The 23,548-nt window shown below is 46.2% G+C and overlaps 1 protein-coding gene across 6 annotated transcripts in view; it reads left to right on the top strand.

The window, feature by feature from the left end:
* The window catches only part of LOC119186388 (uncharacterized), a 76,178-nt gene that overhangs the window by 37,669 nt on the left and 14,961 nt on the right, over positions 1 to 23,548 (top strand). For 5 of the 6 annotated variants that reach the window (XM_075872173.1, XM_075872175.1, XM_075872177.1 and 2 more), the window contains 8 exons: positions 10,369 to 10,557; positions 13,710 to 13,935; positions 16,606 to 16,700; positions 16,826 to 16,932; positions 17,847 to 17,977; positions 20,918 to 21,190; positions 22,158 to 22,242; positions 23,092 to 23,235. In XM_075872173.1, the coding sequence (XP_075728288.1) occupies positions 10,369 to 10,557; positions 13,710 to 13,935; positions 16,606 to 16,700; positions 16,826 to 16,932; positions 17,847 to 17,977; positions 20,918 to 21,190; positions 22,158 to 22,242; positions 23,092 to 23,235 (1,250 nt within the window). The remainder of the gene's footprint in view (positions 1 to 10,368; positions 10,558 to 13,709; positions 13,936 to 16,605; positions 16,701 to 16,825; positions 16,933 to 17,846; positions 17,978 to 20,917; positions 21,191 to 22,157; positions 22,243 to 23,091; positions 23,236 to 23,548) is intronic. The other variant, XM_075872176.1, reaches the window with a different exon arrangement.

The following is a 23,548-nucleotide window of genomic DNA, read 5'->3' as shown; positions in this document are numbered from 1 at the left end:
ACTTGTACTAACACCCCATATTCTTCGCTTGATATCTTTGTCGGTTAGTTCTCAATAATATAAATCCCACTTCATTCAATTAGCTAAAATAGTTGGCTAAGCGAAGGCATCTTTATGAGTCAACGGCTTCGCTGGATGGACAGTGCCCGCTACGCGCAGCTGGCTTTTTTTTTTTTTTGCCGCCGTTTTTCAAAATTTCGAAAAATAATACAGTGAGCACGTCTGGCAAAAAATAATGCCGAAGAACCGTTGGCGACTGCCTCTTTTGATTGCGGCGGCGCGATGAGTTTCACCCGGGAGGAGTGGGAGGGGTATATAAGGCAGTTGAGAGGAAGGGCATGGCGGTAAAGCGATACAACGTGAATTGCGCAGCTTTAATGTCGCAATCAACTTGCGGCAGCCTGATATCTGTTTGCTTCCTTTCTCTCGCTCTGACACATTTACGCACAGGTATCCGTTAAAGGGGCACTGAAACAATGAATCTGTTTAGATTGACAAAGTACACTTTTTGAGAACTGTAGGGTCGTTATAATTTCGCCATCGTAAGTTTACGAGGGGAGGAGAGTATGGAGGTCAACTTTACGTTTAATTGAAATTTCGCGCCAAAGTCTCTGATTGTGACGTCATGGATTTCTGTTAGACTGTTGGCATCCCCTTAATTCCAAAAACCTTGTTGCCTCTCCCTGTCCAACGAGGCTATTGTGTATTTTTGATCCAGATATATTTTACATCGTGACGTCACGGATTTCAAAAGCTGCTTGCCTTTGTCGTATTTCGGCTGTACTTTAAGTGAAATCTCCCGAAACTTGGCATGATAAGAAGTCCATGGCCGCTCAGATATAAATTCACTTCATTTTTACTGATTAAGACCTACGCATGCCCCAGTATGGCCATGCCTTCGAAATCTATCACGTCTGCGCGCTTGGTGCGGGAATTTCAAGGTGGCGTCGCCACCAGCACTAACTATTTACGCCATTTCTCGCTCCAAGCGTATAGTCACTTCAAAATTGTGAACAAAAAAAAAGTGGTTTACTAATAATTGAAAATCATTTTTCTCTTTAGCGTCCTATTCAAATTTGTGAAGGTGGAAGTAGAGTTTCACTCGCACCACACTTCCGCAACCTCGTCCACGAGAATATAGTGTCCTGTTGACGTGGTGCTTGCGTAATCAAGAAACTTCCCCATTTATATGATTCACTACCATGCGTGGAAAATGCTGCCGGCCCGTGTACTCAGCTTTGGGCGCATCGTTAAGGAAACCCCCAGCTGGTCGAAATTGCCGGAGCCCATCCACTACGGCTCTCTCATAATTATAGGGTGGTATTTTGGGACGCTTAACCTCACATATCAATCAACCGTGCATGGGCGTAGCCAAGGGGGGTTGGTGGGGGGCTCAAACACACCCCGAAGTTTTCAATTTTGCTAGCGTATGTACACATGCACACATACAAACGCACGAACATAAATAAAAAAAATAAAAAAATAGATATAAAGCGTGGTTAACTCCCCCCCTACCTGTCCCTCACCAACACCACCTAGACTATTCACTAGTCTAGGCGGTGTTGCCCTCACGCACTCACAGGAAAAAAAATTGACTACACTCTTAATAAAGTTCTGGTGAAAGGCTGGCTACATCCAGGAAACCGGACGAAAAATGTCTGGTTTCCTGGTTGTATCTAGCACTTTAAGTGGCCCTAGTGCCATCATGTGCTATTTATGCTGAGTGTGTGAAGCTGAGTGTATACGTTATACGTCTCGGTACAATGAGAGCGTCCGTATAACCGGCGATTCCGCACGAGTCGTCTGTATTGCGAGCGTTGAATGGCGTGCGACCTGCGCACTGAAAGTTACCATCGTAGCGAAATATTTTCAAAGTTATTGGGACTTCTCAATGAAGGCTTCGATTGACCGTATCGGGAGAAATGAGTAGGCTTTATCTAAAATGTCACGCCGTTTGCTCGTAATCCCGGATGGACTGTTGGCATCCCCGTAATTCCAAGAACCTTTTCGCATTTCCCCGTCCAACGAGATTATCGTGTATTTTCGATCCATGACCGCCTCTTTCTTGTTCTTTAACACGAATGATTACTCGTATCTGTGTGCCCTAACGTCATCTTCACAAGGCCATGGAATGTCGAACGCATTCTCACGGGCGTTTCCTTATCGTCGCAGTTCGCAAAGTACAGTGGCGTTTCTTGCGAGAATTCATTAATACGTTGGGTTTAACGTCCCAAAGCCACCACATGATTATGAGAGACGCCGTATAGTGGAGGGCTCTGGAAATTTCGACCACCTGGGGTTCTTTAACGTGCACCCAAATCTGAGCAGACGGGCACATGGACGAAAACGGCTGTGCTATAATGCATTCCGCGTTAAACTTCTTAAACTGACTTCATGGCGTACTAAACTGAAGATTAATCGGGTTAACAGGCCATGAACCGAAAATATCGTCTGCCAAACGAGCGAGAAACGACAGACGAGAACGGCGGCGAGCGTGTTTCAAGTGTCCCGCGGGCGCTTGTGTGCCTACATACTATACTATCGCCTTTTATTTGTCCTTTATCTCCGAGTGTCCATTGTTGTCGCCTCACTCTCCGCGAGCCTTTTGTTCTCGCTGTGTTTGCACTGTCGCGAGGAAGGGAGTGACGGACGAGATAGCAGAGTGGCTCCCTTCTGGACGGGACGCTGTCTGCTCTCGGAGTGAGCCAGCTCGCTTCCCATTGTTTCAACGGTCGTGCATTACTTATGCCTCCTCGTGCGAAGGGAGGAAAGAAACGGTCGCTTTGCAGTTGGACTCAAGGGTCAAAGCCGGCTCGGAGAGGAGGAAAAACAAATGACGCTGTCGTCTGCAACTTTTGCGGGCGTCACGGCTTCAAAGCCAGTGCAAGATAACAGCCGCCTCACGCATTTCCCACCGCACCAGTCATTCACTTCAAGTTGCCCGCCCGCCATCACGCACCACTACGTTTGCTGCATCGTTTTTCCTCAGAGCAGCTTCAGACTGGAACGGCCTGCCCTACGACATTGTCACAATTGCCTCATCATCTACCTTCCTGGAACGCCTCACCGATCATCTGCCATGTTAATTCAATTTTTTGTTTGCAATGTTAATTGAATCTCCGCTGTTTTGAATTGTAATCCCACCCCTTATGTAACACCCCCTGAATGGGGGCCTTTAAGGAAATAAAACTGAACTGAACTGAACTGAAGATGTTGCCCCTAGTTAGCTAACAAATTGTTACAGAAAGAAACATTGAAAAAAATGGGACTTTTTGCTTTTTGTGTATGGAGGGAATGAGCAGTTTTGTAACTGCGGCGTTGCGCAATGATGCGTAGCAGCCTTACGTGTAGTAAGTAGAGTCATAATGAAAAAAAAACTGCCCGATGACCACGTGACCGACAAACGGTAATCATGCGATAATGCCGTGATAAGTTCTTTACCGTTAGTGCGCGGCCTTTTGAAAGCTCTATAAAGCAAAACGAATAGAGGTTATATAAATGTGCAATATGTGTGTGTATTCCAGCAGGAAAGACTTGTGGTTCAATAACTGAGCTCCCAGGGGATGAATATCCAGCTGGAAATGTAACTCTTCATCTTAGATATATTTTACATCCACCCCTCGCCCATTCTACAAGGGGACAAATCTTGTCGTGGCTCGAGATGTGAACACTGCGCATAACGTGTAACAAACACACGTATTTAGTTGTCTCTGAGGTGAAAAAGGAATACCCAGGGCCTTCGCAGTACATTGTCTTCAAGTTTGCCCTGTACATTGCGTATGCCCTAACTAAGCATAGCATTAAAAAGGCATCGGAATGCGCCTTGCTGCGGTTTGATGACTGCAAGACAGTGCGAAGAAACGAATTACTTATATATGGCTTGGTCCTGTCTGTTCCGCTTATATGACCTCGCCGGCTTTCGCGCTGCTTGTCTTTCGATACGCTCTTGCCACTATGGTGGCGCGCACACTGCGACGAAGTTAGAGTAACTGTATACATGCACCCTACGGGTGCAAAGTAGTGCGTAGGTCCGCCATCTTGCCAGGCTAGCAACCATATATAGTTAATAGTTACGCCATTTCTCGATGGTTACGCGCCGAAGCCGCGCTCTGTTTTTGCTGGCAACTCACTTAAGCCTGTCGCCGATCGCCAGTAGACGTGCCTGGGTTTCGGCGACCGTCGACGAAAGAAGAAAGGCTTGCTTTCTGGAGTGCGCCACGGGAGTTCAAGAGCATTTTTTTTTTAGTTTGTCCGTTAACGCAAAGCGCAAAGGTTGTGTCAAATAGTATGCACTGCCACTGCCGCATAGTCAGGTGGCGCCAGCTATGGAAGGTATAAGTAACACCTAACAAACACAAATATAGGTCCTCCGAGATTTAAGGGTCGCCTAACTAACCCTATAGCATTGATTTTTTTTCAGTATGTTTTTTTTTTCGAAAATGGTGCCGAATTCATGCAAAGACTTTGCTGTCGAAGCTTGAAGACACTAATCTAAAGCAAATAAAAACAGCAGTTTGTAGCTAACGACCTACAGAGTGCACGGCGACCGCTTTTGGCGGTGCTGTCTGTGCACCAGCTTCTCCGCAGTGCATGCATGTTGCTACCGGTGTTGAGAAAACAAACGTGCCACTCTGCTACATAAAGAGCATATGCAATGACTCTAGTCGAAGCAGCAGGCGAGAAGTGACTGAAAGTACAAGTTGTGTGACATTGCAACCGCTGTCGCATCACTTGTACGAACGAAGGGGACATGCCCATGGGAACATTCCACATGGTGGAAGGCGTGATCGTTCAAACGAAAGCGCGTGGGACGTTTCCTCCCACCCTCTCACCGCCTGCCTTCTCGCTCCTTCCGCTATAGGAGACCCCCCCCCCCCCCTCCCGCCTTCTTTCCTTTTGTTTGACCTGATGGTTCTATCTGTTTGCTGCTTCGTGGAAGAGATAAACGACAACCTTGGAGCATCACTTGCGTGCACGTCTCGTCGCCCCATAGTTTCAACGGTCGCCTCGATCGGCGCTCTCGAAGGGAGCCATCGCAGGTGCGCGCCCATTGCGATCGGTTGCTCGCATTCGCGCAGCCATAAAAGGGTTAACGTCCGCGCTTCGATCGTGCTGCCGCCTTTTTCTTTTGCGAGTATCGTATTTGATGCCCCTATCACGGTCGCTCGTTTCGGACGAGGGAGCACCGCATCTTGTAACACGCCCCGATAATACAAGGGTAACCTTTGTTACGATCCGCCCCGTGGAAAACGGTGTTTTTCTCGATTTCGCCCTATAAGGACCGTTTGCTGGCCTATCGAAACGCACTACAATGGTATTCTGAAACCACAAAAGCGCCATTTAGTAGTAGGGGAACGGAACGAACGAAGATGGTGCGTCTATCAGACGATTGTCATAGCGCGAGCTCAAAGCAAGAAGACATGCGCTAACTTCCTGCTGAAGCGTTTGTCTTCTTGTCCGCTTGTCGTTGTTCTGAGCTCGCGCTATAGCGATCGTCATGATCCACCAACTAACCCCAACCGCCACGCGTCAATTAAATTACGCTTCCGCAGATGAATCAAGTTAGTCTTGGACTAAATGGTCCACATACGACATTCTGTGTTAGGCAGCGGCGGATCTCGGTGGTGGTGCAACCAAATCAGTACAGCGCGAAAAAAAAAAAATGCTCCCACGTCCCCGAAGGGAATCGTGAGGAAATGCGAATGCGTTTCTTGCGCAGAGAGAGGGTACCGTTGCCTTGATAGGCGCCCAGCCAGCGAGCGGTCGAGTGGGGCGCCAGCGTTCTCGGCGTGGGTGTTTCGCAGCGGCGTCTCGAGCGCACATTTCTGGATGTTCTTGAGAGGCGCCCAGCCAGCGAGCGGTCGAGAGTGAGGCGCGAGTGGATGGGAGAGTGGGGCGCGGGGAGGACAGAGAGCGAATGGTGAGAGAAGGAGCGCTGAAGCACTGCACCTACCCTGCCTTACACTCTCTCGCACCACATGCTCCCGTTGCTAGGGGCGAGGATAAGCGCTCGCGCTTGCAGCTGTTGCTATGGGAGGGAGTGAGAGCGGGGAGATAACACCTGCCGGCGCGCAGACACCGCCGTGGACAACGCCGGATGCCTGACATAGCCTTAGAAAGAAATGCATTCTTGAGAGTTGTAGCAGAGCTGACGGGCGCTCTTCCCCCACCTGGCTTCTGCGTTCCTGGTAAATGCGCCGCTCGCTCCTAGGGCGTTCTCAGAATCTGTGGCCCACACATACCTGTCACGCACGACCGCGAAAACACAGCGTGACTTGACTGACGCGGCGAAACACGTAGTACAAAAGGAGCACCACTTCACTGTAGTTTGCTACATGAAGTATTCTCGATTTGGCTGCACTATCTGCACTATAGTTCAATCGTTCTGCCCTTTTCACCTCGATTTGACGAGTGCACCTTTTGTCACCAGCACTAATTTGACGCCGTGCTGCTCGAGTTCGATACTTCAGCGCCAGCATCCCCGCGAGTTTTTGTCTCGTGCAAGTAGTGCAAGGTGTGCGGCATGGCCGATCGACCCTGTGCGCTCGATTCGACTGCTGCATGCCGAAACCACCGTGTCATGCATGCACTAACACTAGAGGAACTGGCGCGGCACTGGCACGACACTTCTGTGAACTATACTTCCAGAAAGTGCAGCCAAATCGAGGAGATCTGCGGTTTCAAGTTTCAGGCCACCGTTTACCGAAAATGACGTCATTTGATGATGCCGTCGTGGGACTCATAATGGTGTCACAGGCGATCTGTGATGTCATCGCTTACTCGCAGGAGGTCATGCGTTTTTTTCTGTTTTGCTGGTCATGGAAGAAAACCAGAAAAGGAGCAAAAAATGTCGCATTTTTACAATTCTGCTGTAAAAAAAAAAGTGATTGTTCGTTATGTACTACGTTCCCCCCCCCCCCCCCCCCTCTGATTATTTTCTTATGTCTTGACGCCCTGCGCTTTTTTTTTTTTTCAAGTTCTTGCATTGAAACTTTTCTCGCGCGATGTGTGACGTCATAGTGTGGCCCGCGAGCTTGCGCATCATATCTTGCCCATCTCGGAGGCCATGCTAGAGCATCATGTACTGTCAACACCAAAAGTTTGCGGAATCTGCAGCGCGTGGCGGAAAACTTCACTGCAGCGCCTCCTACCGTGACGTCCACCGTGGTGTCCAGGTTGTCGGCCACGGCTTGGGAGATTAGATCGTGCAGAAGCGCGTTGTGTAATCGCGCCGTTGCTAATCGCCGAGGCCGCGTGCGGTGGCTCGACATCACGCCGTGGCGTGTTAAACGCAAGGAGGATTTAAAAAAAATTGAGTGGAAGCTCCCGCAATGCCTTGCCAGCAGAAGTGAAGCCAGCTTTTGCCACTGCCAAGATGGCGGGAACATGTTCTTTTCTGATAGTGCCCACTTAGAGATCAAGTGGCTTTAATATATCAGTGTAAATTCTATGTTAGTTCTATATTAAAAGATAGTTTTTCTCGACGAAATAACACACAGAAACGAGTATGGGTGACTAAATTTTCCAAGAACTTTGCCTCCAACTAGAGGCTGTCTAAGGAAAACTAGTAACACTAAGACGCACTTGGAACACTATTTGACCCGAAAAAGTTCCACATTACGCTCGTTGGGCGTGTGGGAGAAACACACTGTTCTTAATCGCTGAACGGTGATACTTTATCATTCCCGTAGTAAGATGGCCGCTGCAGTGCCATCTTGCCAGAGGCACGGCTTCACTCTTAGGTGATGATTTCCACTCCAGAAATTTTTTAAATCCTCCTTGGGTAGACTGCACAGCAGTGCAGTTTTCTTCGACTCCACCACGCGCTGCACTTCCCGCAAACTTTTGCTGTTGACAGTACACAGAATCGGGGTTACTAACGGAAAGCAGACGGCACACACATTGGAGGTGGTGGTTGTCCACAGAAACTTTGTGCAGCCAAAGTTTTTTTTACGTTACAAATCCTGCATCATTAATTCCTTGCTTTTGGTTTCATTTCTAGGTAGTTTGGTTATCAATCAGATGTGCTGTGTTTCATGTTATATCACTCTAAATCAATTAGCCCTACTCAATTAGCCCGGAATCAATTAGCCCCATTATTAATTGCGAATAGCAGTTGAAAACACTGGTGCAAGCATTTCGATTTTGGCAGAAACTAGAACATAGGATTCTCGTAATTTTTGACAGAGGGTTTTTCAGGCGGAGCCTCGTAGCTTACGTCTTCGGACGGGAACTCAGATGCATGACAATGGTGCAGTCAGGGAACATATAAACATGGACGCCTGATGTGCAGACGGCACATTTTAAGTAGAATGTTGTTGTATACCGGAGCGGATATACGTGTCATGGATCTCAGAGTCAGCACCACTGATCTCTTCTCGGTCTGTGTTGTAGGTCTTTGAGGGGATGGGGCAGTGTGTCTCTATCGGCCGTGGGTATTGCAGTTTTACGTCCCGGAGCATTGTATATTTGCAAACTGTGCTTTATCAAAGGTGCTTCCCTCGCCGCTCTTAGCATGTTTTCATTACATCTACATGTGGAAGGGCATTCATTGTTCGCTGTATGGCAGCTATACTGCTTTCACCAGTAACATGACTTATCAACAGGGGCCATGCTGCGAAGGCCACACAGATAGTTACGAAGTCATGCGTCCACAAGAGATGCACACTCACTCAACAGGAAATGTTTGTTGGGTGATCTAACAGTAAACGAAGCACGTGTATCATATCAAAGAACTTTTAAAGATGCGAAACTTTTCTTTCTGGCTGTTTTCTCATTCGTTTTGACTCGCTCAGTTTCGCACACCGGCCCCTCCTTTCTCCCCAACCCCTACTGCCGTGTCTGCTGGTGCCCTTTCCTCCACTTTTGTTTGAGTGGGAAGAGAGAGTATCATATGCATAGATACACTAACGAAATTAGCTTCAGCCTTGAAGACGACAAGTCTGTTTGTCGAAACGTCGGCTCCAGCAGCACCCTTTGTTCTCAAATTTTTCGTCTCGCACAGTAACATTGAAAGCAAGGCCAAGAGATTTGAGAAACATTGTACGACAGTTCAGCAACGTGTATGCGTGACTAAGCGAACTTTGCTGCCGTTGAAACGGAGGTAAATGGTGGTAACTGGAACACTCTATCATCTAGTGGTTAATTTGCATGTAGCAGCACTCCAGTGCTGGATATTCAACAGATGCGCGAATGTTGTGTATTTTGGCGTGGCACGCAGTGTAGTTCACTTATGTGGTGTTCATAGAGAGCTAGACTCTTCTTATCTCTGCTGCAAACGCTGAGCCACGAAAAAAATCTGGTATCTTGTGACGGCAGCAGCAAGCTTATCAGGTGTAATGTTCAGGTTATGTTCGGGTTACGCAGACAGAAAAGCGCGCACGTATTACCCATCATGTCAAAAGCATGTTTCGCGAGGCTTTTGAGGCAGTTTATAATAAATGCAAGTTATTTTCTAAATTTTAAAAGTAGCATCGGATCTCACTGAATCTCACTATCTATTATTGGTGACGTACAGATAAGCTCCGGTATGTTTATGCGACCAATAGAAGTAATTTATGTTTTCAACTACGACTGGCACTGTGGAAGTAGAACTTTCGCAAGCAAACGCTGTCAGCAAATCATGTGAGACTTGAAATAGTGCTATTGTGCTGTGTTTTAGATATAAATAATATTTATGACATACTTATATTTGAAATAGTGCTCAGTTCGATGGGAGTTTTGTTTACTGGAAGGTGAGCACGAGTGTAGAATTCAAGTACAAAGTTCGCCATATTACAGGTAGTTCTATTTAAACAGTAGTTTTGTTTAAGAGATTGCCGTTTATTAAAGGTATGCTGTATTGTTAATGTAACGTATATGACATTTTAATCTAATCTAATAACATCCTCAAACACCTGCAGTGCGGAATCGAATTCAAACACTGTTTTTTTGTGCATGTCAACTCCTTCGCAACACGGTGCCTCACAAAGATTTCTACGGGTAACTAAAATTTCCAGTCATTTTGTGGGGGAAGCCATTTAACACGTCAACTGTGGCGTGGGCCACCGATGGGTCATGAGCGGTGCTTATGTTATGACCATGCGTCTGCTCGCTGATGCAATAATTTAATCAAACATGAACGTAGAGGTAAGATTCTTGTCACTAAAGGTTAAAGTAATTAGAATCAATTCTTCCAGGTGTTAGATGCCATGTCCCACCAGTGACCCACCGGTAATGGGTTACGGCGCACATGGAAGATAGGCCTAGTGGCTCTACTGGTAGGTTACTCCCCGCATGAAACGAGACCTCAAGGAAGCTTGCCACAGCGAACATGTTCTGGACATCGCGTTTGCTCTTTCTCACCTGGACCTTTCGACTTTCGTGCAGGAACGACGCCGTGTCTGAATACCGCCTCCCGCCGGGCGGCACCAGCCAGAACGCCATGTTCGTCAAAATGAGGGAGCCCCTTGCGGACGATGTCTTCAGCCCCGAATCGTCACCCAAGCGGCTGTGCCTTGACACCGAGTCGCGGAACTCTTGCGACGTAGACACCATAGCCCGCATCATGACACCCACGTGAGTGGAATTCCAGTGTTCAGTCAGTGTGGTTCGCGGGTTTAAAAACATTGTTACAAGGTGAAACATGCATGCTTTGTAGCTTTGCCTTTCATTATATCTCTATCTATTACTGATGACGTTCATATGAGCTCCGGTATGTTTATCAGCTGCTTGAGGTTCTGAGTTAATGTCATATACCAAATGTACCAGCTAAATGGGACTATGATGTGAAAATAGAAACATGCGCTCTAGGCAAGTTGTACATAGGAGTTTTGCACGAGACGTCATCCGCTCGAGGCGCTAGCGGCGTTTGCCTCTGCCTTCGTGTCAGTGGTCTGGGGCGCCCTTTTTAAGCAGTGAGTGGCAGTGAAAGGTTGTGTGTGTGCCGCTACGTACGATACCAACATGGCGAAATGCGACTGAGTGTTTATGCGCTTGATTTTCGAGGTCCAGCAAAACTTCGCTACAAACATAATGTTCATCTTTGCGGCGGAGATCGACCCGTTCGACTTCAGCAGCGATGAAGCTGTGTATGATGTGAAGTGTTATTCCCACATTGAGCTCACGGCCATTAAGGACCACCTTGTTGACGGCACAAGCTTCGGTACAAGGGACAAGCTTAAAGTCTATATATTGATGGGCGCCCACAACTATGTGACTAGCGGATGGGTCTAACAGCACCGAGTTAGAGACATCGTAGACGGTCGCCGTGTTGTCGTCGGAAACATGGCTGGTTCCCCTTGCTTAGTGCTCAGACGAATAATATTTTCTCTGCGGTGTAGTCGCTTCATTAATTCTTTGTGTGAGAGGGTTTCATGGTTTGCAAGAGCATGTGAGGTGATACAATGGGCATAGTTCGTTTGTGGTTGAGCCCCACCGCTTGCGATCGAAAATGCTCTTTGCTGCAGGGTCCAACGACACGTGTTGGGCAATTGCACAACCAGAAATTTCATACGGTCTCGATATTAACTGATTGAGATTAATGTGATATCACTGTTTATGTGCTTAGCTGACCATTATCTTAAACAGTCAGCGACGCAGTGCGCATGAGTAAACGTCAAAGCATGGGTAAATGAGAAAGCACTGCAGCATGCCCACACTGTGTCGCTGACTGTTTACTAACACACGGAAATCGGAAACTCAGCGCAACTACCTGAATGATACTGCTGATAATAAGCAGTGATCGCGGAGGTAGTGCGCGCGCTCTTTTCCTGCTGCACAAACAAAGCTTCATAGCAAGTACGTCTCGAAAACCTAAGTTTTTTATCACAAAAGCAAACTTCTATAATGTTGAATAGGTTCTGAACACTTACCGGAAATGAAATGCTCAATGCACATGCGATATAGTGTGTGGTTGAGCTATCCAAACCTTTTCGATTGGTTTACAATCACTTTAGGTATGGAAAAAAGCCAACATCACACGCATTCTCATGACCAGGCTTCTTACTTGAGTGGTTGTAGCAATCAAATACGGCACAATTCGCCATTATGATCGCAGGAATCTCACATCGGCGCCTGTGAGTGTACATTCTGCTACTTCTTGCCAGGGGCTGTCGGGAGAGTGACCACAAAGATGGGTTGCACAGAGCCATGCCCCTGTGCAACCCTCCTATATAGTGGTAGTCATATATGCATTCAACTAGGCTTAAGCGAATAGTGAATTTTAGGTTCAAAGCGAATTCAAAGCAAATTGTGCTTTTGGTACAATAATTCCAACTGTGTATATATATCGCATATTATAAAGAGATAGGGGCATATTGGTCGTGACCAACCTAACCTGCACAATACTTTTTTGAAAATCCAAACAACGCCTGTGCAAATGCATTTTTTTTTTGCATCCAAGGAAGTGGAAAGAACTTGGAATAGTAGCAGGATTTGACTTTCATAGAATGTAAGTGATGGCTTGTAAAATATCTTGTTTTAAAATTTGCTGTACTTAGAGCATAAAAGTCAGTATAACAAGCTTTTAAACTGAAAAAAAAAAATGAATTGATGTGAGAATAATATCTTCATATAACCTTCAAGTGGGGCTTCGCGGCAGTGCGAAATTTTCTTGATTATGTTTTCACTTCTCAGCGTGACTTCACTGCAGCGAAGCCTCTTTTACAAAAAGTTACATGTGAACTAATATATGCTTAGTTAGGTGCTTTCACTCTTTAGCATCCCATCACTGCAGTGAAACGACCTTTACAGGTTGTTACATTCGGACAGACAAATATGCATCTGTTTGCTCGTCTAGAATAATTCAAAATTTTCGATAACATAAATTTAATTTGAAGTGAATTCGAATATGGATTATTCGTTTGAATATTCGAACATTCGCCCAAGCCTACACACAACCTGTTTTTTATTACTAACCAATAATGAACATTAATTAGCTAACTTCTATTCTTGCTCAAATCGGTAAAACATGTTTACTTGAAGTGTGAGGCCACCTTTATTTTTTCTGAAATCTGCCTGATTGTTTTTTGAGGAAAAAGAACAAAAGGACACTAACCATGCCAGTTATAAATTAAGATGTGCTCGCGCGACTCTACTTAGGTTCTTCTGAGCATTCTTTGGTTTGGCACACAGCTGCATTTGTTCATCGCGGCATTGTACAGGGCTTCAGGCTTGATAATGGACATGTGAATGGTGTCGCACATACATCAAGTGGCGTGAAGCCCTGTACGATGAATGAGTGCAGCCATGTATCAATCCTAGAACCTTGAGAAGCACTTGAGTAGCAGCGTGCAAGCATGTATCTAGTTTATATTCGGAGTGTTTTGCACATTTTTTTCACCTGAAGAACAATCGGGGAGATTTCAGCACTAAGCAAACTCTTCATTTTGGGTTTTTATTACGGTGCTCTACAACTTTCAAGGTAATAACTTGGCAATTTGAAAGAGAATAAAAATGGGCTAACTAAGGTTACCTAATTAGCGCTAAGTAATGGAAAAGTACGAGTTGTATGTACACATGATTACCCCTAATGTACAGGTGGTATTTTTCTAGAACGCACATCTCTTGTTTTGTTTTGTTTTGTTTTGTTTTTCTTTTGTAACCTTAGTTTGAGTTAGCTGGGACACCCACTACTACAATATATTGGGGGCACCTAATATATAGTCTTAGAACTGCCCTCTGTGTGTTTCGTAATGGGGGTTCCGCTGTATCGATTTCGAATTTCACAGGCCGCCACCCGAGTCCCCCATGAAGCAGCCACTCCAGGACGTCACCCTCCGTTGTAACAACAGTGGCAGCTCGTCGCCCTCGCTGCCGCTTTCGCCCGGCACGCCCACCAAGTCCGTGAACAACTTCTCGAAAAGTCCGTTGGATGACCCCATGACGCCGACGGCTCGACTCAAGCTCTTGTCCCGCCTGGCAGCCGAGCGATTGCCCTATGCCAGTGGCGAAAACGTAAGACGAATCCGTCATTTCCAGTGGCCTGCACTTTCTGTGGCATTATAGCTCATCTTAAAGGGGCGCTAAACAGAAAAACAATTACTCTTATAGTAAATCAGCCTTTAATAATATTAAAACCACCATTCTTGCCGCAACAGGATGCTTGATAAGTCAGAAAACACGAGAAGAAAATACAGATGGCAACACCATAGGTCGGCATGCTCACTCACGACTCAAATGAGTCGAGCTGACTCAGACTCGGATCGTGCCGCAAGTCTGAGTGAGCCCGGATGAGGATTATTTTTGCCAGTGTGAATCCGAGCGAGTCCAGTGGAAGAAAATTTCTGTGAGTGTGAGTACGAGTAAGTATGTCTCTGGAAAATTTTGGCCAGTCTGAGTCCGAGTGAATCCAAAGCACAAAGTGTGTTTCAATAGTTTGTCTGAGTGAACGCGAAAGTTTTTGCCAACCCATGGGCAACACCGCTCTTCATGTTTCTGCACTAACATGCTGCGACAGTGCAGAGTTTGGCAGCGTCTACCAGGCCATAGGTACTAATTATTTCATTGGTGACGATCTGTTGCATTGTGTTCTAAGCGAGCCAGAAAGTTTATGTAGAAAGTTTCAGGCAATCATGTTAGCACTGTCTGGGCAAGTTGTAAGAAAGGTATGACGATTCAGAACATTGCACTGACATTCAGATAACGTGATTTGATTACAAAATTACAAAATTCTTGTCTATGTGCTGCCTTTTCTTGTCCCATTATGTAACGCTGCTCAGAATAAGTAACAGGAATGCGTCAACAAGCACAGTTGTCATTCCTTCTGCATAAATGGAACTTCTACCTTTCATGCCTATTTTTGAGAATGAAAATGTAACGATGAATTCAGCGACGATGACTTCACAGGGTAGCTTATAGGCGAATATTCATCATCATCATCAGCCCAACTACGCCCACTGCAGGACAAAGGCTTCTATCATGATTGCCAGTCAACTCGGTCCTGTGCTTGCTGCTGCCACTTTATACCCGCAAACTTCCTAATCTCATCTGCCCATTTAACTTTCTGTCTCCCTCTTACCCACTTGCCTTCTCTGGGAGTCCAGTCAGTTACCCTTAATAACCAGCGGTTATCCTGCCTACGCGCTACATGCCAGGCCCATGTCCATTTCCTCTTCTTGATTTCAACTAAAATATTCTTAACCCTCGTTTGTCCCCTAATCCACTCTGCTCTCATCTTGTCTCGTTGAGGTTGCTCCTACCATTTTTCTTTCCATCGCTTGCTGCATCGTCCTCAATTTAAGCTGATCCCTCTTTGTAAGCCTGCAGGTTTTTGCTCAGTAGGCAAGTATCCGAAGATACAGCTGCTATATACCTTCCTTTTGAGGGATAGTGGCAATCCACCAGTCATGATTTGAGAGTGTTTGCCGAATGTGCTCTACCCCATTCTTATTCTATAATGCAGGCTCTGCATAGGTGTGGAGCTAATAAATGCATTTTTTTATTTTCCAGTCCTTGAATAGCGTCTAACCAGTCTATGTGGAGACCAGGCTCGTTGGCAGGAATTTTTTTTATAGGGGGGAGGAGTGGCATTAGCTGAAGAACACTTGTGTTCATTCTGTAGTTTTCATAAAAGACCCTTCTCCATAAAAACTTTAGGGGGGGGGGGGGAGACTCCCTCCCCCTGCTACAGAGGCCTGATGGGAGACATTTGGCACTTGTTGCTATGATGTTAGACCTTGTTCGCCACCTTCAAAATGTTAGGGGCCTTCTCGCATAGAAGTTCACATAAAGGAGACATGCACTCTAGGCTGCGTCTGTGTGGTGTGTTGTTCTCATTAACCATGATGGCGGCATTTGGTACGTCTTGGCGTGGAAAATGCCAATTTATGCGAGCTTTTCTGCCCACTTGTTCTTGTATTTCTAGCATCGAATATTGCGTCTTGCATAGACGTTCCTCTGTATCTGTGTTTTCTGAATCCAAGCCTTTTATGTAGTCTGAAGCTTTATTGCAGTCGACCTTCGAAGGTCTCCATATTTTAACGGGGTACATGACTATGCAGACACGAGAGAGGAAGGGACGAACCGCAGCGCTGACTCGCAACTGAATTTTTATTGGAACACACAAACGAAAAAAGAATCGCTTCGATATTCACACCCATGTGACCACATCGAAGCATGTACACGGCGGGTCAGCTGACATCTTCAACATTGAAAAAAACTGCTGTAATGCTGTTAGTACACCCCACGTGTACTAACAGCATAAAAGGGAAGATATCATGCTATCTAGTGTTCCTTTTTTTTCGTTCATAATCGCCAATAAAAATTTTGTTGCGAATTGGCGCTGTGGTTTCTCCCTTCCTTTCTTGTGTCCATGTAGTCGTGCGCTGAGTTGCATAGGTATGTTCAAGTGTTGTCACCATCGGGCCCAGCTTTCAGTCCTTCCTTAAAAGTTCCCTGAACTGCATTAGCATGAATGTTTCTCCAGCCACAGCTACCCTCCTATTCATGACATTCTTTAGAACATGCATAGATAACCTATTAGTGCTAATTTAATAGATTGTGTGTTAAGTGAAAAGCATTGATGAAGAAGCGTAGTTGGGCATGACGTGGCCTCTGCCACTATGCACCGCGCTACGTTGTACGAAATGGCTTGTTCACATGACGTAGCAGCGTTTTTGCTCGCAGGGAATGGATGACGAGCTCTCCAACCACAGCAGCAACTCTGAGAACCAGAGGCCGACCAGTCGAAAAGAGAAGTCCCTTGGCTTGCTCTGTCAGTCGTGAGTTTCTCCTTTTCTTTTTTTGTTCGGCCACATTTCTGCCTTTGGAAGCATGTGAAAAGCTGCCTCAGTTTCTTGCAATGGTGTTAAATGCAAATTTTTTTTTCTTCATCTGAACGTTCCAGATTCCTGGCCCTTTATCCAGAGTACACAGAACCGTCGGACGTCGTTATCGTGTCTCTAGACGAAGCCGCCAAACACTTGAGTGAGTGTTGCAACAGGGAGACCAAACGTACGGGCAGCAAAATTTCGTTGTTTTCAACCACTGTTCTCAATTTCATTGCATGAATATTCTTTACATCAACAACAACAAAAAAGCTTACGTGTACTACACTTTCTCTCTCTTTCTCTTTTTTTTTTAAGTTTTGCTGGATTGGACGACAAAAGGGGGGCCAGTTGATATTTATGTTGAAATTAAGTAAGGGGCATGATGCTGCAGGCACTCCCTGTCCGTCCTGACGTGGGAGCGGCCTGCTAGGGGATTGGGGTAAAACTGGGCTGTTCGTCCTTGCTTTTCAATAAAGCTTTGTTTCTCTTTCTCTTTTAAGTGAAATAATGCACATAGGCAGGCCATGTAAAGGGTGGGGCACGCAACCAGGGGGCTCAGTCGGAGAAATGAAACGGATACTGATTGGTGGAAAACGAAGCCGAGTTCTCAACGATAAAATGTCGTCTTGTATGAGATAGGGTAATTCGGGTGCATCTAAGACGCCGATGTAAGAGACGAACAGGTATAAGAGACACCACTGTGTTTGCTTCAACATAGGAGTTAAACTAAAACCTCATTTAACAAAGTTGTGTTTTAAATGAAAACAAGTTCATTATATTCAAAAATTTCATATAGAGGTTTATTTCTTACACTATATCTATTGAAAAACTTTTTTTAGTTTACTTCATAACCGATATTTTGTTATATATAGGTTCGTTATGTAGAGGTTTGAGTCAAACACCTTATGCAAGGCACAAGAACTGGTCCACGATGCATGTCCCTCTTAAAGGGGCTCAACTCTATAGGCCATTGTGAAAAATGATTATGATAATGATGGTTATTATGCAATTTCACATCTGTAGTGCTGTGCGTCCTCACAGTGTTAAGAGCGTTGTGGCGAGCTGTGCGTCAGACGTACTTTCAAACGTGGTGCGCAGGTGTGGAGAGGCGGCGAGTGTACGACATTGTCAACGTTCTCGAGAGTGTCGGCATGGTCACCAAAGAGGCCAAGAACAAGTACCGCTGGTTTGGCAAAGGGGCGCTGCTGGACACCCTGCCAAAACTCAAGGTGAACTCTCTAATTGCTTCACAGCTTGAACCTTGTTCGTTTGTTAGTAGAACCTTGTGGCTAGTTTAAAGGAGCACAGACGCTAAAGCGCCTCGTGGTTTTCTTTAGTTTATTACCCACTTACCGTGGCTGGAAACCTCGTTTGCATGAGCGCGATGGTTATCTGTTTAGAAACATTTGTTGAGCGCCTTCATCGTTTCGGTTTCAAAGAGCATTGATCTCGGTAGCAGCAGTTCCGGTTGCAAGGTGAACATAGTTGGCCACGTGCCCATGCAAAACTGTTACGTGGTGATGCACGCGAGAGTATGCGCGAGTGGGCGCTGCTCTGACAGCCTGTGCGGCTAGCACATGCAAAGCCACAGGCACGGAGAAAGAAATTGCGGGTGGCGCAAGCGAAAGGCGCGTGCAAGCAAACGGCCAGCACGGGACATAGGTTTGTTTACATAAAATTTCCCCTGCGTTGATTTAGACATTGCGAGGGGCTCCGCATCTCACTCGGTCATGCACCATGCATTTTAAGATTGATTTTAAATATTATGTTCTAGGCTATAGTTACTGTGGATGTTTCATAGATATTTAAACGTAAACATTTTGACAGCAATCTGTCTGGCTGGGTAGAAAAGTTTAGAAAATTAAAATTGCTCCAGCCACAGTTCAAAAAGAGCCCGACGTTTCGAGACCGACTCGGTCCCTTCCTCAGGGGGTGACTGTCTTGGTCATGGAAGTGTCGTCGCGTCGTGTTCTCTCACCACGGCTCCGGCTTTCCCTTTCCACCACGTTTCGGAGACCGTGAACGTACACCGAAGGCATTGTTCCCAGCGAGCGGTTCACGTTGGCAGGCGTATGCTGGATGTGCCAAGACTCGAGCAAGAGCCTCTTTCCCAGATTCCGTTCTGTTTCAATAACAGAAGCGCCGTCTAAGTCAATTTTATGGTCGTGCTTCTCGCAGTGCTCCGCCAAAGCGCTACGTTGCACTTCCATCTTCCTGACGTCGTTCTTGTGTTGGCGAATTCTTTCCGGGAAACACTTGCTCTCGCCTATGTAGCTGGCTGGACAGTCAGAACACGACGCTTTGTAGACAACGCCCGGGTGTAGCTCCCTCGGAGGCCGGTCTTTCGGCCGCGGTAGTAAGCGAGCGAGCGTCGAAACAGGTTTATGGATTACCGTGACCCCGGCTTTTCCTAGGATTCTCGAGAGCTGTTCACTTATGCCCGGCACATATGGAATGGCGGCGCGGTTGTTCGGCGTCTTCGTTTCTCTCGTGTGCGGTGGTGTGGCCAGGGCGGAAAGGGGGTCGGGCAGTGTGTCGCTTGCAGGTCTCTTTCCGCGGTGCGGTGGTTGTCGTCTCGACAAACGGCGTGACGCCCGGCGGATGAACGCTTCTGTGTAGCCATTCCTTCGTAGCTCGGCGACAATCCTCTTTTCTTCTTTCTTCCTCTCACCTTCCGACGTGCAGATTACTCGTGCACGTGAGAGGAGTGCCGAAACCACTGAAGCTTTGTGGGCAGTTGGATGACAGGACGAAAAATGCAAATACCTGCCGGTGTGCATTTGCATTTTTCGTCCTGTCATCCAACTGCCCACAAAGCTTCAGTGGTTTCGGCACTCCTCTCACGTGCACGAGTAATCTGCACGTCGGAAGGTGAGAGGAAGAAAGAAGAAAAGAGGATTGTCGCCGAGCTACGAAGGAATGGCTACACAGAAGCGTTCATCCGCCGGGCGTCACGCCGTTTGTCGAGACGACAACCACCGCACCGCGGAAAGAGACCTGCAAGCGACACACTGCCCGACCCCCTTTCCGCCCTGGCCACACCACCGCACACGAGAGAAACGAAGACGCCGAACAACCGCGTCGCCATTCCATATGTGCCGGGCATAAGTGAACAGCTCTCGAGAATCATAGGAAAAGCCGGGGTCACGGTAATCCATAAACCTGTTTCGACGCTCGCTCGCTTACTACCGCGGCCGAAAGACCGGCCTCCGAGGGAGCTACACCCGGGCGTTGTCTACAAAGCGTCGTGTTCTGACTGTCCAGCCAGCTACATAGGCGAGAGCAAGTGTTTCCCGGAAAGAATTCGCCAACACAAGAACGACGTCAGGAAGATGGAAGTGCAACGTAGCGCTTTGGCGGAGCACTGCGAGAAGCACGACCATAAAATTGACTTAGACGGCGCTTCTGTTATTGAAACAGAACGGAATCTGGGAAAGAGGCTCTTGCTCGAGTCTTGGCACATCCAGCATACGCCTGCCAACGTGAACCGCTCGCTGGGAACAATGCCTTCGGTGTACGTTCACGGTCTCCGAAACGTGGTGGAAAGGGAAAGCCGGAGCCGTGGTGAGAGAACACGACGCGACGACACTTCCATGACCAAGACAGTCACCCCCTGAGGAAGGGACCGAGTCGGTCTCGAAACGTCGGGCTCTTTTTGAACTGTGGCTGGAGCAATTTTAATTTTCTAAATTCATAGATATTGTACATGTCTCCCTATAAATCTATTTCACTCATTATCTCGGCTTCGAAATTTTATGTTGCTGCTTCTGTAAGTAATGGGGCCCGAGATCCCGAGCTTGCTTAGTAACATCTGCTGCCAGGCTTGTTGATGCATAGCTTGGAAAGTAATTTTTGCGGGTGCGAAACAGGTGCTTGCCCATGTCGTATTTTTGGTCCCTGTTTCTGTGTTGTGCAGAAATTTCCTTTCGTAGTTGTTCAGAAAAAGAACATTCAGTGTGCAACATTTCTGGAGCTAATGTTCAGGGAGTTTATTTTTGAGCTACCTGCGTCCCTTTTTTGACGACGTGGCTTCCGTGATGCAAATGACGTGCATCAATTCTTTATGTATCCCGACATACCTTCATGGTAAAAAGAGCTGCAAAAGACCGCAATGTTCATTTCATTCACCAAAGACTCCATGCAAATGCTTGTCCCTTCCAAAACCGCAGGCTCTCTCCGAGAAAAGCAACATGGCTGGCCAAATCCACTCGGTGAAGGACTTTGAGTTTAACCATTCCCTCGAGATGAGCAGCCAGCTGTTTGTGGTGCCCTCCAACGAGGCCATCAACTCTGGGCGGGTCACGGCGGCATCCATGGTCGGTGACAACGGAAAGCTGTGCGAAGGCGGTGGCGCGGCTGCCGTGCAGGACGTTGAACTGCGCCGAGAAAAATCCATGGGCATCATGAGTCAGCGCTTTCTGATGCTCTTCCTGACGTCGCCGGTGAGTGGGATCCTAGTGCACGTGAACCTCAATACAACGAGCATGGATATGACATAAGGAAGTAAATGAAAAGTAATCTTGTAATAAATACAGTGTTAGGAATAACCTTTGTGACGAATTTTCGGATATAACGAAACCATTTTCGTGTAATATGCGACTTTGTTATGATGAGGTTGGAGTGTACTAGAATCGTTTATGTGGCATATTGAAGGATCGCTTCATAAAAGAAGAATATAACGGAAACAGTTGGCAGATGACTGTCGCAGTCATCATTTCTCGATGAATGTTAGTTCTGGTTGGTTACTCTTACGAGTTATGTGGGTGCTATTATAGGCTGATGTAGGAGTCATTGGTTTATGTGAGAAAAAAAAAAGAAATCAAATGAAAACTATTGAATGTTGACTGTAAAGTCATCGCTCCTTGATGGACTTCCTGAGTGGTGCTTTGTCGGTTCTATTGGTTAGCAAATAATCTGATGAGTTATGTGAGTGTTGCGATTGCTGGTTGATGTGCGAGACAGGATATGGCAGGTAGCCGTCAGTATGATCATGGGACCACACAATAAGTACTCGGGAATATTCATTTTACTTGCACTTCTAGTTACACTGAGTGTTGTTCTGTTGATATTACAGTTATTATTATCGTATTGTTGCGCCGTCTTTTCTTCACAAGCTTTGTAAAGCACCATATTTTCTCACAATTTACTCTCTAGCTAAAGTGCAAAATGCAGGAGAAAAAAAATAAAAAAAAGAAGCACTCATTCTTGTGACACTCCCCCTCATGAAGCAGTGTTGAATTTACTGTATAGGTTATACTACATTAGGGTACATCACGCAGCACATGGTTAAATAGTATCTGTGTGGCTTGCTAGATGTATCGTGAGGGCATGCTGGCTTACCTACTTTATATCGAACGTGATTACCTTTTATTCATTGCACGTAATCATGCATTTCATGCTCATTTTCAGCCGAAAACCGTAAGTTTGGATTTGGCTGCCAAAGTGCTCATCGGCGACCCCACCGTTGACAAGACACAGTCTATAGTCTATAAAAGTGAGCATGGCTTTTCTACCCACGCTTTTTCTTGAATTGCTGACGACGACTGCGTAGACTCTGTCTGGTGAGCGAAATGGCACACGTGTCGAGTGTGTAGACGAAATCAGACGAGGCGGAAATTCGAGTGGAAACTCTCTTGATTTCTACGAAAATGGCACAGCGGAAGCGCAGTGTTGTGGTCCGGAAAGCTTGTGTGAGGGCAAGTTGAAACAAACAATAAAGGCAGCGCTGCAGAGTTAAGGACCAAAAATACTGCTACACAGACGAAGCGAATCTAAGAACTGAACTGATGGAAACGAGAACCAAAAGGGAGTTAGGGGGGACAAAGGAGAGGGCGCTGAAGGCAAATCGAGCACGACCCTACAGGGATGCTAAGCGATGAAACATGTGCATTTAATAAACTCAAAATTGACATTTTCCTTGTTTTGTACCTGTGTCAAAAATGGTAGTCAATATTGATAATAATAATAAAGACGTTATTGATAAAGACATAATATTGATATGTAGTGCTTAAATTGGGTTCAGCCACATTGGCTTATAAAATTCAGTGGTGCCATAAACTGCAGATAAGAACCGTTCATATAATACTTTTTATAAACGCCTAATACTGTAAGATGTCCTGTAGCCAGGGTTTTATCAGCAATCACTTTCCTGACACGACGGTATAAACAAAATGTTTTCACAAGAGCAATACCATTTCTATAAGAGTAGCCTCTACAACTGGCTTGGTGTTCAAACTGCACGTGTAGTTATCGGCCGGTCGGTAGACTGGGTCTTGACGCGCTGTCTTCGTTTTTCCTTGCCATTGTAATGACTGCTAACGGGCTGACCTTTATTTGTTGACAGCCAAGATTCGGCGGCTATACGACATTGCCAACATCCTGACAAGCCTGGGACTCATCCGCAAGGTCACGGTGACGGAGTCCCGGGGCCGCAAGAGCGCATTTAAGTACATCGGTCCCGACATTAGCACGGCCAGCACGGACGAAGGTTGTCGTTTGTCTTCATTGCAATTCACCAAGTACACTTGGACCTCGTTATAACAAAGTTGCATGTTATGTTAAACTAAGTTTGTCATATCTGAAAATTTGTTATAAGGGTATATTTCTGACACTGTATTTATTGAGACTACTTTTTAATCTACTTTGTTATAACCGATATGTCGTTATATCTGGGATCGTTATATTGAGGTTTCAGTGTATTTGGCTTGAGGTTACTTGAGGTTTCTTCTGTCTCTAAATAGAGAGCTGAGCTAATTGTTAAGCCTTCATTCTTGGAGACTTGGTATGCAAACACAGGGTCC

The sequence above is a fragment of the Rhipicephalus microplus genome, chromosome 8 (genome assembly GCF_043290135.1).
Source record: "Rhipicephalus microplus isolate Deutch F79 chromosome 8, USDA_Rmic, whole genome shotgun sequence".
NCBI lineage: Eukaryota > Metazoa > Arthropoda > Arachnida > Ixodida > Ixodidae > Rhipicephalus > Rhipicephalus microplus.
Note: the sequence above shows the minus strand (reverse complement) of the source record. Positions and strands in the feature narration are given on the sequence as shown.